The sequence below is a fragment of the Thermobia domestica genome, chromosome 16 (genome assembly GCF_964235325.1).
Source record: "Thermobia domestica chromosome 16, izTheDome1.hap1.1, whole genome shotgun sequence".
In the NCBI taxonomy this organism is placed as follows: Eukaryota; Metazoa; Arthropoda; class Insecta; order Zygentoma; family Lepismatidae; genus Thermobia; species Thermobia domestica.
Genome location: NC_137469.1, coordinates 89,138,089 through 89,155,518, shown reverse-complemented (window position 1 = coordinate 89,155,518; position 17,430 = coordinate 89,138,089). Strand labels below are relative to the sequence as shown.

Here is a 17,430-nt window from a genome sequence, read left to right as displayed (position 1 = left end):
CTAATTACTTTTAACCATAAGCAAGACGGGGATACTCAGCGTAATAACATAATATAAATAATCACCTGATTCGAGTGACAAAATATCAATTTGTGAAAAAAGATAATTATTAGATTTACGACATTATGATAGTCAATGACTTTATGATAAATAAAAGTAACATAATTGTGAAATGAATAATGTTGCATTCTACGTATACGATATGGATAGTGAATGGTTAATTAATTAATGTTAATGTTTACAATTTGGTCACTACGAATCCTGGTGTGTGTTCTGACTGATTCTATTCTCTTCATCTCCCTCGCGGGAGATTTTATAATTAAAAAGTCACAGCACTAAGGCCAAATTGACTGCTTCACTAGAATTGTTTTAAATCTTTTTGTTGTTAATGGAATTGTAGAAGATGACCCGTTCCAAAATGGACGAATTGGCCTGTTTCAAATAGTTCTGTTTCCACACTAGTTTGTGAATTAAAAAGGAAGGCAGAAGCGTAGAACATACAAAAAATATGTATAACACTATAAAAATTGTAATGCACTAAATTATGTCCAAAATTGAAATTGTTGTTAAAAATTAAATTGAAATAATTGAAGAGCATGACGCTCTATTGTGTAGAACATTCTACGCCATCTTGCCAACTATCCTTCTGACTGATTGACTGAATCTTGCTCCTGAGTTTCTATAGTTGCTATTGCATGTAATTACCCTGTCAATTTTCCATGCTTTTGTTTTGCATGTCCTGTAGCCTATGTTGCGTTGTGCTTATGACTGTAGAACCTGATTACTATTCACCTTGTCTATAGTGAGTGCATGGATTTAACTATTGAACTATATATAAACAACTTATACTAAGTTTAGGCTGCCTATTGATAACAATTCAATAAACTCAGATTGAATAAAGGCAATTCATATGGGATATTTGGTGTAATTTGTTATTTAAAAATGATAATGATATTATCTTGTTGGAAATCTTCATTACTTCTCCGAATATTGATCAAAGCTCAACCTGATGGTTAACTTCCAAGGAGAGATCCTGTCGTTCTGACACGAGTCCTGTGATCTTCCGGCTGGGCCAACGAATTCATTAATTCGTTTACAACTAGAACATCAACACTGCACTGTCGTCACGATTCATCTTGGGCAAGTACAGTGTGTTCGCTCCATGCCTCATTCCTACAATTATATAATTTCCTATTCCTTTACTGTTATAGCTAATTTATATTTTTATTTCTGATTTTAAAAAAAAATGTAAATTATAACCACTTTCGTCAAACGTGCAAGTCCTTTTAGTTCACTGTTAGCAAGTATCGTTTCCAATCAAATTGCAAAAGGCTATACGCTCAATCACCAAACATCTTTTACACTATTAGACAATTGTCTAACTTAATATTTCGTCATTTTCCTGATACACTTTGAAATATAAAGATCTCATATGTACCAAGGGTGCTAATGAACTTTACTTTAATCTACATGATGCCGCGGTGGCTCAGTGGTAGAGGGTTCAAATTTCTTTTAAATAAAACTTTCCTACTGTAAAGTTAAAGTTTTCCTACTGTAAACAATGTACTTTACTATGTTGATAATTCCAACATACCTGTTAAGATCGACAAATTTGTGGTCCACATATAAATCACTAATGCATCCGACGAAATCTTTATTCTGGATTTGAAAATTAGTTGGAAGACTTGGTAATCCGCCAAGTTGCAGTGGTCCAGTTAGATCCAAGAATCTATGACAGGTTTCGGTAAACACAGCACACCTAAGAAAAAATTAAAATAATATATTTTAACAAAATTAATTAAAATAAAATTGTTACATAAAATTAAATTCTTCATCTTGCATACCTTTACATGAAATCATGAACAAATACCAACATGTGTTTTCATCTGCATACTTTTATTTATTATTTTTAATTTATAACACAATTTTAACGTGAATGCTTTGCAATACCGCAATTCTTCAAAGTAAAGAAGTTTTAACCGTTAAATACATCAACTCTTGTTTCAGTATTCTTTATTTTGAAAAAAAAAAAAAAAATCAAATGCGCAGCTCTTCCATTCTTGCACCAACGTTTCCTTTCTGTCACATCATTCTATTTACGTGCCACTGTATAATCATAAAAAAAAAAAAAAAACCTAATGTATACAAACTCTATATACATAGTACATTATTTTCTTTTGTCGCAAACTGTTAGATTGCCAGCATACGAGACGATGCGAACAGAAATATAATCTACATTTAAAATTAAATACGAAGTTTTATCTAATGTAGAAAGTTTTCTACAATAATTTGAACTACGAACATTAAAGATAAAAGGAGAAAGAAAACCGGTTATAAAGGGTTAAATAAAAAGTTCAAATTGTATTTAAAAAAAGTATGTATGCTATGAAATTCAAAGTGTAAAAATATACTACTCGGAAGGAAACAGAATCCTTCGTACCGGTCATTCTCTGCAGTTCGTTGCCTGATCAGTCACACATTGGTCGGTATTCATCTCAACTTCTATTATGCGGACACAACACAGAGTCCACATTAATATACGCCTATGATTGTTGAATCAGATATTAGTTGGTTGGTTTTATACAGTTCTAAAGCCCCTTTTAGCACCAGGACTCAGGGCCATATTTAACATTTTTGTCGCCCCGGGCCATTAAAAAATGTTTCTGGCCCTCAATATTAATAAATTTCGATGTCAAAAATTTGAGATACTGAAGTGAATAATCAATATTTAGGTAGAAGCAGAAAAAAAAAATAAAATATACACAATAAATAAAATGATATATAAATAATATGTAAATAATAATAATAATAATAATAATAATAATAATAATAATAATAATAATAATAATAATAATAATAATAATAATAATAATAATAATAATAATAATATAATTATTATAAATAATAATAGGAAATAATATACTTCCTCGGACAATATCTGGTCCGAGAAAATTGTTGTCTTGGCCCATGATTCATTATGTAAATACAGCCCTACTGATACTATATGAGACGGAATCTACTGTTTAAAGTGGAAATCGAACCACCATTCAGGTTTGTATCCTATGATATCTCAAGTGAGAATCAAACTCAGAACTACATGAATTAGCCATTCGGTCATAGAGGGACACTTAAATTATATATATAAACTCCTAGCGCAATGGCCTTTAGGGACCAGGGTCTACCAGCCGGCTTGTGACATGCATGCCTTTGAAGCAATGTGTTATCAGTACATGGGATCCCCAACAGTTGATGCTGGCTTGTTAGACCGGATTGCGCTACTTTTGCTCGCAAGTAGCTTCCCAATTGTCCTCATGACGCTGGGTGGACCCCGCAATCCCAACACCGTTTGGCGAGTACAAACAGTCACTCATCTTCCCTCAGACCGAGCTCAACACCGCTTAACTTCGCTGATCACACGAGAAGGGTTTTGGACCAGCATAAATTTATTCCCAACTTAAAAGTCTGTGTATATACACAATATATACAAAACAGTTGTCCAATATATATATATAAATTTTATTTGATGTTAATATTTTATTTAATTTTAGTGATATACAGCACATAATTACTTTGAGTATCCCCATTCAACGTAATTGCTTGAGGTTCAAATCATTCAGGAACAACAGGCAAATCTATCAAATGTTTCACGATAAATTTCATAAACATTCTCCGATTTTCATAGAACATATGTGTATCCTTCAAGGTTTAAGGAACACCCCTATTATCTGAAAATTACCTGAAACTGAAATAATTCAATGGTGAGTGGGAGGATTCACTCCATCTTAGAAGGAAAAAAAATTAAAAGAACATGACGTGAGGTTAAGGAATTATCCCTTGCTTAGAATTTGAAATCAGTCAAAGAGTGAATTCCCTCTCTGAACTTAAAATACACCCTACGCTAATTTTCATTGTGCACGAGCTATGATTTACATCACGGGTTAATTTTGAATAATTATCATCACATAAACAAAATAGTCTTATTATTGTTGCTATAATATTCAATTAAAACTAACCTTTTCTCTAGGATCTGCACAGAGAAATTTGAACATGACCATTCTGCACCGAGTTTGTCTCCGTACTTAATAGATAAAAGTGAATCACAGTTGTCCAAACTTATCGTTGCACTCTGAAACAATATGAAAATATGAGAAAATTAATCAATACATAACATTAATTGTGAGTACATATTGAGAAGAAAATATTTTGATGCAAATTTTACTGACTACATTATTTTCACATGCAGAGTGATTGTCTACAAGTTTATTAAGTGACGAGAAATAAATTCCATTGAGTCGTTGATCGGAATTCTGACCGTGGATAGCCAACTCAGTGTACTGCATCCAATTTTTGTGTAGTCCTTGAATAAGCCACTCAAGAATTTTTTATCTTTAATTTTGCTTTATTTTTAGCTATTTCCACAACTCTCATCTTAGCAAGGAAAAGAGGAGTTGTGGATTTGTAGAGGTTTTTTCATGCTACTTCATCTTGAGTAGTTTGCGTAGCAGCAACTTAGTTATTTCTTACATTTCTTATGTATAAATAGTGACTGAGTAGTTCCCAAGGCATTACTGTCACACATTCCATGGGTTCGCCATCCTTGTTACATGCTATTTGAAAACATACTTACGAAAATCGAATTAAAGAGCAGCGAAGGGTAGCCCTTCAGGCTACGATGGTTGAATAAACATCAGCATTTAAGTGTAGGATAAGCTAAACTGTATTTGTTCTATTTTGCATTGTGCTTGGAGATTATAACTGAAGCTAATATTCTCCAGTTCAATAGTCAATATATAATCTGACAGAATGTATTACTGCAAAAGAACCGTGTGAATTGTAATGCGATAATCTATTGCGTTAAACAAACGACATGTCAGGATGGCTAAATAAATAAATAAAGATTCCTGAGCTTTCCTCTTCACACACACACACATACACATATATGACATGTGTATAAAGTATTTAGCTCTCTATCTGCACCTATCTGCACTACGTCAACTGCACTAATCAATAGCTAAACTTACAACTATTCTTACGGTGGTTTGAATTCCACCTTAAAACTGCAGACAAACATCTCATATAGCCTCGATGCTGAAACGGGATGCTAAATTTTAACAAAAAGAAGAACAATGCGTCCCTCAGTTATCTAATCTGTTGATATATTCAAGTTGATGAGAGCTTCTATACTTCCATCGAAAGACAGTTCGAGAAACAACGTGAAACTCAATACTCTCTAAAACTATTGTTTGCATTACAGAGTATATCCTGTTTCGTTTTTGAAAAATAACTTTAAGTTGGTGAAGAGGTTTCTGTATTCGACTGGATAATTTACTTTGAACCGATGGCCATTCATTCATTATCATGAATTTTGAAAATTCCAACCCGAAGGGATAGAGATATGGAAGGTCAAATATTGGACTTTAGGTTTGCTAACTTAGAAAAAAAAAAAAAAGTAAGAGGAACATTATCACGACCCTAAATGAATAAAAAGTGCTATTATGAAAGAATATGAATTTGCTTAAAATAAAACCTATGATTGTAGAATACAGAGGTTCTTATTTAAAGAGGTATTTATTTATATCTTTGGCAGCAGTCTGAACTTAGGTATTTCTCCTTACATAAACTACAGATTCAAAGTGATTTGTAGTTCAGCTTTCATTAAATCCGAATTACATCGTTTCCTACCATCGGAAGAGGATTAGATCCTGGAATACTCAAAACAAACCCAAGAGTTTTTTTTTTTTCTTTCTTAACTCCTGGCTATTAAATCTTTTCTCTTTTGCCTCTGTTATTACAGACACCCATTTTCCCACAGTATTATCATCAGCGGATATTTTTGCATCGATGTTTCTCTTAGGAAACAAAATTTGTCACGGATTATCTTTATTTATGATAAGGTTAAGATGCATAAGAATCGACAGTGAAAAAACAGTGATCCCAGTATTAATATAAATCTCAATGTGCAAGAATTAAGTAAACAATTTCTTCTAAAAATACGCGGCACATTTAAATAACATTTAGCTGCCTTTAATAAGTAAAATAAAATAAAATAATAAATACGGGAGATATGAACTTCCGGATTAAAACAATCGGGAGACGGAGAAAGTAAAAATTATGGCAAATACAGGAGCTCTCGTATAATACGGAAAATTTGGTAACTAGCCAGACTGAGGGTAAACTCTGGGATAGTGGAAGTTCTAATAAACTGTAACTTGCATCAATGAAGTTCCGAACCAGAAGTTAAGACGTTGTTGTATATTCAAATATCATCCATTAATATTATATGCAACTTACAATGGGTACTTCATCTAGAACACTATATCAGGTAAGCTGTTAAGAAACATATAATGTGTCAAAATATGTTTTATACTGTACCTTGTTAAAATATTCCACAATTACTTCATGCCACTTCCCATCACTTACTCCACCTGGAATCGACGCTGTTACACGTGTAGCATAGGATCCTAAAGAAAACGTGAACTGCACTGCTTGGTGAACTATTTCTAAAGCAATAAAGTCATGCTTCTCGTTATAACGTCCATTATAAAGAAGAAGGCCGTTTTCAGATTGAGTAGCAAATCTGAAAGAAGGAAAATAAATATATAAAAGAAATCAATTATGGAAAAGAACATGGGGTCAGTGACACTGGAAGCAGTGAGGCTAAACGTAATGGGAAAGAAGTCGCTCAGAGTCCATATTTTAAGGCATCATTCCGGTATTACTCCATAAAATTAAGAAAAGAAAATCGAGCAGAAACCTCATTTAGCACGATAACTGCATGATTTCAATCCATAACTTTACAATTACAAATCTAGAACTGTACGCTTCATCTACGTCTACAAACCAGAAATCAAAAGAAACTGGAATCAATCACTAAAATAAATAAATAAATAAATAAGTATAATTGATTTTATATTGCGCAAAAGAACATTTTTGTGGTAGTTTTAATGTTCTGTAATATCGATGTTGATTTTTCATATTTTTTATGATCCATTATTATTATTATTATTATTATTATTATTATTATTATTATTATTATTATTATTATTATTATTATTATTATTATTATTATTATTATTATTATTATTATTATTATTATTATTATTATTATTATTATTATTATTATTATTATTATTATTATTATTATTATTATTATTATTATTATTATTATTATTATTATTATTATTATTATTATTATTATTATTATTATTATTATTATTATTATTATTATTATTATTATTATTATTATTATTATTATTATTATTATTATTATTATTATTATTATTATTATTATTATTATTATTATTATTATTATTATTATTATTATTATTATTATTATTATTATTATTATTATTATTATTATTATTATTATTATTATTATTATTATTATTATTAATTGTTACATTGCGTTTGAATATTGCAAATAGGAGTGAATTAATTTTTAACACAGTCAAAATACGACACAAACTTATCAGTGAAGAGAAATTATAACATGCTTTTTCTTGCCTAAGTGTTAAATTGCGAAACGAAGAGTAAACATAATATCAGGTGTGATTTGCGAAGGCAAAATCAGGATGACCCAAGAGACACCTAAATAAATATATTCTTTAAGAAATAATGAATATGGGAAGTTAGTAATTAGCAACACACAGGCAAATGCTAAGCCCGCTGTGGCATAATTCTAACGGATAAACGTCGCTCGGATGCAGTCTTACACATAATGTTCGGGTTTCTTTGAAATTTGAAATTTCGTCAGTATTTTTAAATGTCGGGAACGAATTTTCTCTAGATTTGGATTCTGTAAATATCTCATACCTTATAATATCGTCAGTTATTCCGGGCGTTTAAAATCCAGTTTTATCTCCTGGATCGTATGAAAGCAACCTAAAAATACAGGGAAGTAGGCATATCATATCAGTCATTGTTCTGGACAATAAATAATAAGTACACTGTAATAATAATAATAATTTTATATTTACTTAATGAAATTATAGGGTGCATTCTACTTATTGAAGCAACCAAACGGTAAAATAATAAGGACAATATACGTAGTAATGGATGCTAAAGAGTACATACTGTTAACATTACGAACTTACCTTAAGTGGTGCAAGGTTAAGATCTTAATGTTAACTCAGAACAATGTTTCATTAACCCTTCAAGTGTTATTTTTAAAGTAAAGTACATTCATAGTTGTAAAAAGGTAGCACAGTTTAAATTGTTTCTACAGTGCGGGAATATTACCAATTATGTAATTCCTCAGCAATGTAGAATTTCTTAGTGCTGAAAGCGACAAAACGTCGCTGAAACGTCTTACCGTTCGGGTGCTTCGGTGACTACAAAATTTACTAATTTACTCTCTCTTATACTTACTTTAATCGTAAATGAAGACGATGCCGCTGCCTCAAAGAAGGAAATGTAAGAAAAGAACTTTTGGAGAAACTCCGAGCGCGTAATTCACACAACTTAGTATAATAGTCATCTCGAGTACAGTTGTCACAGATAAAACCTCCTTTAATTAACGGAGCACACTTAGATCCAGAACTGCATATTCCTGGTTGACACGTGTCCAAATTCAAGTCGATCTCGCAGTTTTTACCTGAAATAAAACAGTTATAACCATGATTAAAAATCTTTTCTTCCAAATTACTCAAACCCAGTCAGGTTCGCAATTATAATTAGAATTAAAAATCAAATTGTCTTCAGCTTAGCATTCCGTTGTTATGTCCTATAATGCTAAAGAGGAGGAAATGAATATCGGTAAATTAGAATGGTACACCAAAATTAATGTTCCACACAAGATCTGGAACCGAACATCTGATCCATTCGACCAGAGGTAAAATTTGATACCCTACATATACAAGATTCTGAAACTGTAAACAAGGATTGCAATATTTCTTGAATGTAAGTATTTTTAATTTAAGTGTTTGATTCTTTCTGTGTTACGTGGAAAGAGTAATTTAGTATACAGCCCCTTTCAGTAAGTACTGAAATAATTGGTGAGATTGTTATTCATGGAAGTCCAACGGTGACTCTCGAGAGAAGTTACATTTCTAAAAATTAACACTTTATTGCTGCAAGCTGGTGGAATTCATTGATATGAGTTATATAGAAAATTACCACATATTTTAAGTTTTCTTCGATTAACATATAGTGATAAAATGTTAAGTTTTTACGGATGTGACTTTTCTTAAAGAGTCGAATCTGTAGTAGATCATAATAAAACAGTGATCACACTAAAAGTTAATAATTAAATCAGAACTCCAAGGAAAACATATTTTATTCCACAACAAATATTAATGAATTATATACAAGCTATAGTTAAACTGATATATAATTTACCTGTATATCCTGGTTTACAGACACATGTGTATCCTCCTTCTCTCCTTTTACAATCGCCTTTGTTGCCACATGGATTAGAATAGCAGAGATTCACTTCTGTATCACACAAATAATGTTCTCGACTTCCTGTTTCAAGAAACAAACCAAATAATTTACTAACAACTTTTCTACATCAATTATATTATCTCTACATGGAATTTCATTTTGCTGACTTGATTGAAGCTAGGCAGTACAATATTTAAGTGAATTGCACTAGGCGACGGGACCTGTCACGATATATTATTTCTTAACATCTTAAGCTACTCAACACAAAAGGACAACCTATCATGAATATGGTTTCTTGACACTTAAGGCTGCAGACTACTAAATATTTTTGAAAAACTAATATTTTTCTTTTGCCCATTTTTCGTAAGTGGAAAGAGGTAATAAAATGTAACTTACCACAATAATGGATAATGTTATTCTACACCCGAAAATACGAACCGGAAGAATTTCCAGTGTTGCCATCCATAGAAATTACAGTGTGACCAGAATTTGAATTACTCAAAAATCTAGGTAAAGGCAGCGACTAGAAAAATGAACTCAACGGTAATTGATGACTTATCATGCTGTCTATGTTTCTTGTTTACTACTTTTAAAATAATATTTCTATTTATTTTATAAACCTTACATAAATTATTACAAAATAAATAAGTTATTACAAAATAAATAAAAGCATTATTTAAAAAGTAGTAAACAAGAAACATAGACAGTATGATAAGTCATCAATTACCGTTGAGTTCATTTTTCTAATCACTGCCTTTACCTAGATTTTTGAGTAATTCAAATTCTGGTCACACTATAATTTCTATATCTTTGTGAACAAACGAAAAAAATAAACTGCTCACTCTGCCCCTGCTCTATTCGCTTAGTGAGCCCACTATTTTAGATAAATAGGCTAGAACCTTCTTTCAGGGAGAACATCCAAACAAGGTAAGACTTTAACCGCTTCCAGTCGCCTAATGTAGTTCAACCTTTAGTGTCTTGACTGAGTTTGGTAACTGTAATCCTTGTCAGTTCATGGATTTATTTCGCGTTTGTACTTCTAAATCAAAACACGAAACGTTTTCTAATGCTAGGAGTCCACGGAGAACTATGGCTGCCAAGGTTACTCAAGTTTAACTAGTGATGTGCAGTCTGTGCATCTGTTTCCATTGCATCATTCTGGCTTTCTCGATAGGAATTCACTACGCTTAATACACGTGACTCTTCAGACATTCTATATTCTACGTGACTTCTACTCTATTATTATTATTATTATTATTATTATTATTATTATTATTATTATTATTATTATTATTATTATTATTATTATTATTATTATTGCGAGTTTGTGTTTTATTCTTTCAAACTGCCGCGAGACCCCACGCAACACACACCTACGGCAGATGATAGTGTAAAGAGCTGCTGAGTAGAGCAATTCGTAATTTTTACAGATGCTCAGTGGCAGTTGCCAAGGTGACTTCAACTGCATGGGAACAATACGAGAAGACAGGAGCGATGCAAGTATGAATGCGCTTTCCAATGTTAAGAATAGGAGCTTCCTGCCTTATGTTCAACGTTACTTGATTCAGAGGCAGCGCTTGCTGCAACTGGAAGTGTAAACCTCTCTTTCTTTCAGTTTCTTGACATGAATTTTTTATAGATGCACCAACATTGTTTTGTGCTAAAGAGCAAAGATTTACTTTTATTAAAACATTGTTTTAAAATTTTTAAAAAAATGTTTGGAATTAAAAAAAAAAAAAAAAAAAGAACAGTTCGTTGCACAGCCATGAACCTATAAGACCAGCCATCGCTGATATATACTGTCCTTGATTTTCCAGCACAAAGATCAATAAAGGACAAAAACGGGGGAGGGGTTCGTGGTAGATTCTACCGTTCTAAAACTCGCTCATCCCGTGAAATCGCGCGGACGCAAACTAAGTTACGCATTAATTGTTCTGACACTACAGTGTGAAGCAGTTCCTCTCATAGTCTCCCATCTCTTCAGTCACCATTTACACTATTTTGCATCACAGTCAGAAAATATACAAAATTTCCTTCAGCTGTGTGCTACAGAATTACTTTTAACAAAAATATTCACGTGGAAATTGGCAATCTGACTCGTGATACCTGCATTGATGATGCCTGTTTCTAATCAATACTGTCGATGGCCAATATTGTGATGCTATGTTTGGTGTCATCAACTTAAATATTTCGAAGGAGTATTCGAAGCACGAATCAAATCCACATATTGTAAATTTGGTATAGTTAAAGGGATATACATATATTAAGAAATGAAAATAACTTTAAATTTTCATCAGCTTATGTTTAGAGAATTTTTTTTTATGTTGATCGAGTATCATGAGGCAATTTAGTGTACATGAATGAAGAGGCAGCAAACTTAGATCTAGAAAGTTAGAATAATGGAATTGGGAAAAATCATTACCCAAATTTAGTATACTTAAAGTAAGTGAGGTTCAAAACTTCCAATGAACCTTGGATCATTATTTCCGAACAAACAAACAAACAAACAAACAAAAATGAAATGAAGACATAAAGTATTAGCTAGAAAAACTTGTTTAAAAATATTTGAACTACTATTCTCTTACAACATGAAAATCCAAGTTAAGTATGTGTATCAAGATCATTAAACTAAGAACACTAACCTGTAAATCCTTCTGGGCATCTGCAAGCAAAAGTAGTTACTGGATAGATAGGGCGAAACAAAACAGTAGCACTACTTATAAAACCTGATGCATTTCCGAATTTCAGAACTGTCAAACATTCTTCGTAGTTTAAACATGGCTCCCGCACACATAAGTTGTCATCAAACGGTAGAACCTACAGAATAAATGAATACATCGTTAAAACTGAAAAAAAAAAAAATGCATTTTACACTATATTTACTGAACCAAATGTATTAAATGTACTACTCTGTACCAGAATGCTTACCACTAAAATGCGTGAGAAGACTTACGATAGTTTATGAGACAGTATGCGATTAATTAAAAGAATGAAGTTACTAGGAATCTTAATCATATAAATCAATTTGCAAGATCTTTGTGAGTGAGTGTAAGGTACGCACTTAGAAGTAAACCCTGTAAATAATAGTTACCACGCTGAACTCTGCCAAGACAAACATTGGCTGTCGCTACACTCTAATATAATCCGATAAACGACTGACTGACTATATAAATGAGTGTAGTATGACTGTATGGCTCAACGATGAGCATATGATGAGTGCGGAGCCCGTGTGTCCTTTGTTCTCACTTTCTGGCCAGCTGAACACAAGAGAATTCACTTTTTATGAGAAAGAGTTTCACAAACATGGAAAACGAAAGTATTCCTAAAATCTGAAACTATTAAAGAATCGAGTAGGTTTTTTTTTTTATTTTTTTTATTTTTATTTTTTACTTTTATTTTATTTTTTTATTTTAGTTTATTATTTTATTTCTTTGTGTGAAACTTCCAACTCAATACAAATGTTTTCTGAATTAAGAAAAAAGAACATTGTGATGTAAATAATATTGGCACATGTGCGGAGTGTCACTATTTATCTAAGCAGCCCCAAAAACTATGAATTGGACACTAATATTGGTAGTTTTCGATCATTTTGAATGTCTCTCCCTCCTTTCGCTCTAGGAATGCTAGGGGATCTTACCCAAACTGGGAGCTAACCTTGGACTTAAATGACACCAAAACTGTCACCAATTATTATAACCACCAATTAACTTAGGGACTCCGAAAACTGTAGATTCGACACTAATATCGGACATTTTCAATTATCTTTACGTCACATCCCGTTTTCTCAGGAGTACTAATGAGTGCTGAATTTGGATTTAAACGACATCGGAAGTGACATTGTTCATCTGCCTCAAAGGGAAACATGGTGATGAAGTTCATCAGTTATCTCATGAGCTAAATTTTGAATTTTAATGCCAGTAAACTACAATTATCAGTGAAAGATGTTAGCTATTTTGCAAACTAGCTCTTTCAAAAAAAATAAATAAATAAATAAATAAATAAAAAGTGATGTATGATTATTACTTATGGTTTCATTGTCTCTAAACGTTTAGAGGTGTTGAACGATCCAGTGTAGTCCATATAAAATATGCACAAAGCCTCGGTACAAAGCTTTTCATGGGCGGTTTGTGGATCCTTTCTTGCCAAGGCAGTTCAGTCAAGATTATTGATCTCCCTCTCAAGGACGGCTTTAGGATTTTTAATTTTGGACAGGCCCGCTTCCTCGCTTATAGATACATACACATTTGATTGATTAATGACAGTAGTAAGTTACTTTTACAGTAGTGGTTGATGCTATTTGTTAAACAATTAACTACCATTAATATAAATAGTGGCAAATATACAGCGTGATTCAAAATGATGTGAACGATAAGGAAACGTTCTATAAGTGATAATACTCTATCAACAATGAAATCTCTATGGAAATACTTTCAATATTATCCTCAAGTTTTGTTTGGAACGAACGTAGTAGTTTAAAATTTATCCGCTAGGTGGCCGAGTGATTAGTTCCAAGATGGCTGCCTGTGGTGCAGAAAGAGCATTTTGCGTTTTACAATTTCACGTTTGTCGGTCTGTTGTTAGTGTTCAACGCGAGTTCCGCACAAAATTTCATAAAGATCCGCCATCAAAGAACTCCATACGTAAGTGGATCACAAATTCAACAGAACGGGATGCATTTGTAAAGAAAAATCGCCCGGTAGGCCGTCCACTTCTGAGGCAGATGTCGAAAGGGTTCGAACCAGTTTTCAAAGCAGCCCACAAAAGTCAACAAGGAGAGTTAGCAAAGAGCTTCAAATGCCACAAACAACTGTTTGGGGTGTAGTGCGTAAACATTTAAAGATGTATCCGTATCGAGTGCAGTTGTTACAATACTTAACACCTAATAATCACACGTGTTGCTAGACTTTTTGTGAGTCATTTCAAGAGTTCTGCAGTGTTCACGATGATTTTTTGGGCAAACTTTGTTTCCGTTACGAGGCTACGTTCCATGTGACAGGAAGAGTGAATAAACAAAATGTTCGCATTTGGGGAACTGAGAAGCCTCACCAAATCTGTGAAATTGTGCGTGATTCACCGAAGACGAATGTGTTTTGAGCAATTTCATCTTCAAAAGTTTATGGTCCGTACTTCTTTGACGAAGGAACTGTGACTGGACAAATATTTCTACAAATGCTTACTACGTGGCTTATGCCAAAGCTCGAACATGACAGTGCAAACTTCATCTATCAATTGGATGGAGCTCCATCTCATTTTCATCACGTCAGAAACTTCCTCAACAACAGACTGACACACCGCTGGATTGGGCGGTCAGGTAAAAATGATCATCAGCTTCTACGTTGGCCACCAAGATCACCGGACTTAACTCCCTGCATTTTTTTTCGGTGAGGACATTTAAAAGACATTGTATACAAACCTCCTCTACCCTAAGATGTGAATGAACTGAAAGAGCGCATCACTGCTGCAGTGCAAACTGTTGATGCAAACATGTTGAAACGGGTCTGGGCGGAATTGGAATACCGAATAGACGTATGCAGGGTAACAAAGGGGGCCCACATAGAACATTTGTGATGTACTATTTTCATTTTTTTTATCACAAAAACGTGGAGAGTTTTAGCATTTAACAGTAAGATTTGAAGCTATTTGGATGATTAATAAAAAGACTATAAGGAGTTGTAATCGTTCATATCATTTTGAATCACACTGTATTTACCCTTTATTGTATCTTTTAGCGTTTATATATTTTTCAAGATTTTTGGGTAGGCGCATGCCTACCAGGCCTACCCCCTAAAGTCGCCACTGCTCTCTCTCTCACACATTCTGAGTTTATATTATTCTCCTATCTTCTTCTTGGCTTAACGAAAAGAACATTCTCAACATTTTCTTGGAAGCTTTCAAATCATCACTCACTATATTCACACAAATTTCCATCTCATTAAAGACTACATGCTTTTCACATTTTTGATGTTTCAATGTAATTATTCGCATTATATTTTATATTCGAGTGGAACTCCACGTTATATATTCTCCCTACATTCCAGATCGGACTTTGTTTTTGCAAACACTATACTGTGTAAGTTACAGCCCAACTGTGTAGTTACTGATACGAGTGTGTTCAACCCTTATTCATACAGTAAATGAGCCCCTTTTCATAACGTATTTATTTAATTTCTTGGTAATTGCGCCGATTAGAAGTCCTGTTTGGAGCAGCAACACAGCAACACTTTAAACTGCTGCTACTCTACCTGTGTAAAAAAAAAAAAAAAAAAAAAAAAAAAAAAAAAAAAAAAAAAAAAAAAAAAACTTTTACTGATTTTTATTATCCAGCCTTTCTCAAATTCATATAGTTCGTTGCAGGGATGATTCTCCCATTAAAAGCTTCTAGTTCATATGAATAATCTTATATACAAGAATTGGTTAAGCACTGTCCTAAACCCGTGGACTTGAGTGGAATCACGTACTTTTTACCTTGTCGTGATGGTGCGACAAGTAGTAGGACAGTCCAACCAAGCGAAACAGTAGCAAAGTAGTTCACAACAGATTTGTGCTTAATCATGTCACTAATATCAGTTGACAGCAAGCGCAAGATTATTTATCAGATTTTGTAACATTATCTTGATGCAATTTTATATCAATAAAGTTTCGTATCCGTATTTAAATAACTGGATGAGTTGAAAGAAAAAAAATTAGCAACATTAAACTAGTTTTATACATATGTCATTCAAAAGTTTTCTATTATATTCAGTTAGATATTTGGTACGTGCCTCTATAAAGAGGGGATTTGTAGCTCTGCATTTGTTGAAGAATTAAGATTCTTTGGAGAACGTGTAGATACTGATGTGAGACTGTTCAACGTTTATTACCACTGTTTCAAATAAAGTACAGATTGAAGTATAGAAGCAAATTTTAAATTTCTCAGAAGACAGTATGTAGCGTCATATTATTTAAGTGCTTCTATACGTATTCCTTCTTCCCTTCAACTTTCCCTTTCAAAATAGAAAACACCGTATTAAGTTCTAAAGTTTCTTTCTCATAAACATACATAGTTTAAAAAATCCTATCAAAAGCTAATGTTTCGAAACTACACTTCATTCTGTTATAGATGAGAGTTTAGCACAATTCAACCATAAGGAAGCAATGACTTGTTAGAGAGGACTTTTTCTTGCTGATCGCAATAGGAGGAGGAAAAGGTTTGCGGGTAGACCTTTGATACATTTGTTATGGCACTGTAACATCGTAAGTCTTTTTGAGATTTCTAACCGTTACAAACAACCTATCGCCTGTTTATTTCAAGAATGACTAACTCAAAATTCCTAGGAGAAGCGTTTAAATTTTCGAAACGCAATGAAAACAAATACGCGCAAGAACGACACAAAGTGCTCTCTAGCGCCCAGTTCTGGAAGCACGTCTGTGAAATTTTTACCAGATATAGACATCATGATTAGCTTTCATTTTCTGTCCATATTTGGAAGCATATCTGTGAAATTTTTACCAGAGATAAATATCAAGATTAGCTTTCATTTTCTGCCCATAAGTCAATAAGCGTGATTTTTGAGTTGTGTCGTTTTTGAAATAAACAGGCGGTATGTGCTTTTATTGCAATCCAAAGACACTATACAACATACCTGAACAGTAGATAACCTTGCTAGAATTGCTCTATTCAAATACACTCTTTCTTGGAGGAATTGTGGTGAATAGAAAACATCTCCAGACACATCAGGACGTTTAGCAGAAAAACTAACATTCAAAATTCTCGCATTGACATCTGTATCATCCTGCAATAAACAAAAAAACAGAAATAACATACTGTTTCGTGTACAGTAAAGTAAACATGTTGCAGTTTTTAGCATCTATTTGATAACACATGGAACAAAATGATATTGAATCAAGTCGTAATTTCTACAGTTATATCTTTTAGACTAAAGATGTGAAATATAAATTAATTACAAACAAATATTTGGTTAAGAAGGAGATGAAAGTGTCTCAAAAATCAATACAATGTCTGCGAACTAGAAATATCACGTAAAGTCGTTGATAAAGAGGAAAAATATC

General features: G+C 32.8%; 1 protein-coding gene across 1 annotated transcript in view; it reads right to left on the bottom strand.

Moving 5' to 3' along the window:
- The window catches only part of stan (Protocadherin-like wing polarity protein stan), a 113,541-nt gene that overhangs the window by 64,972 nt on the left and 31,139 nt on the right, over positions 1 to 17,430 (bottom strand). Inside the window, exons 8-14 of the mRNA XM_081742734.1 lie at positions 17,004 to 17,153; positions 12,024 to 12,198; positions 9,337 to 9,462; positions 8,368 to 8,593; positions 6,373 to 6,577; positions 4,014 to 4,126; positions 1,595 to 1,759 (exon numbers count right to left, since the gene is read on the bottom strand). Of these exons, the coding sequence (XP_081598860.1) occupies positions 1,595 to 1,759; positions 4,014 to 4,126; positions 6,373 to 6,577; positions 8,368 to 8,593; positions 9,337 to 9,462; positions 12,024 to 12,198; positions 17,004 to 17,153 (1,160 nt within the window). The remainder of the gene's footprint in view (positions 1 to 1,594; positions 1,760 to 4,013; positions 4,127 to 6,372; positions 6,578 to 8,367; positions 8,594 to 9,336; positions 9,463 to 12,023; positions 12,199 to 17,003; positions 17,154 to 17,430) is intronic.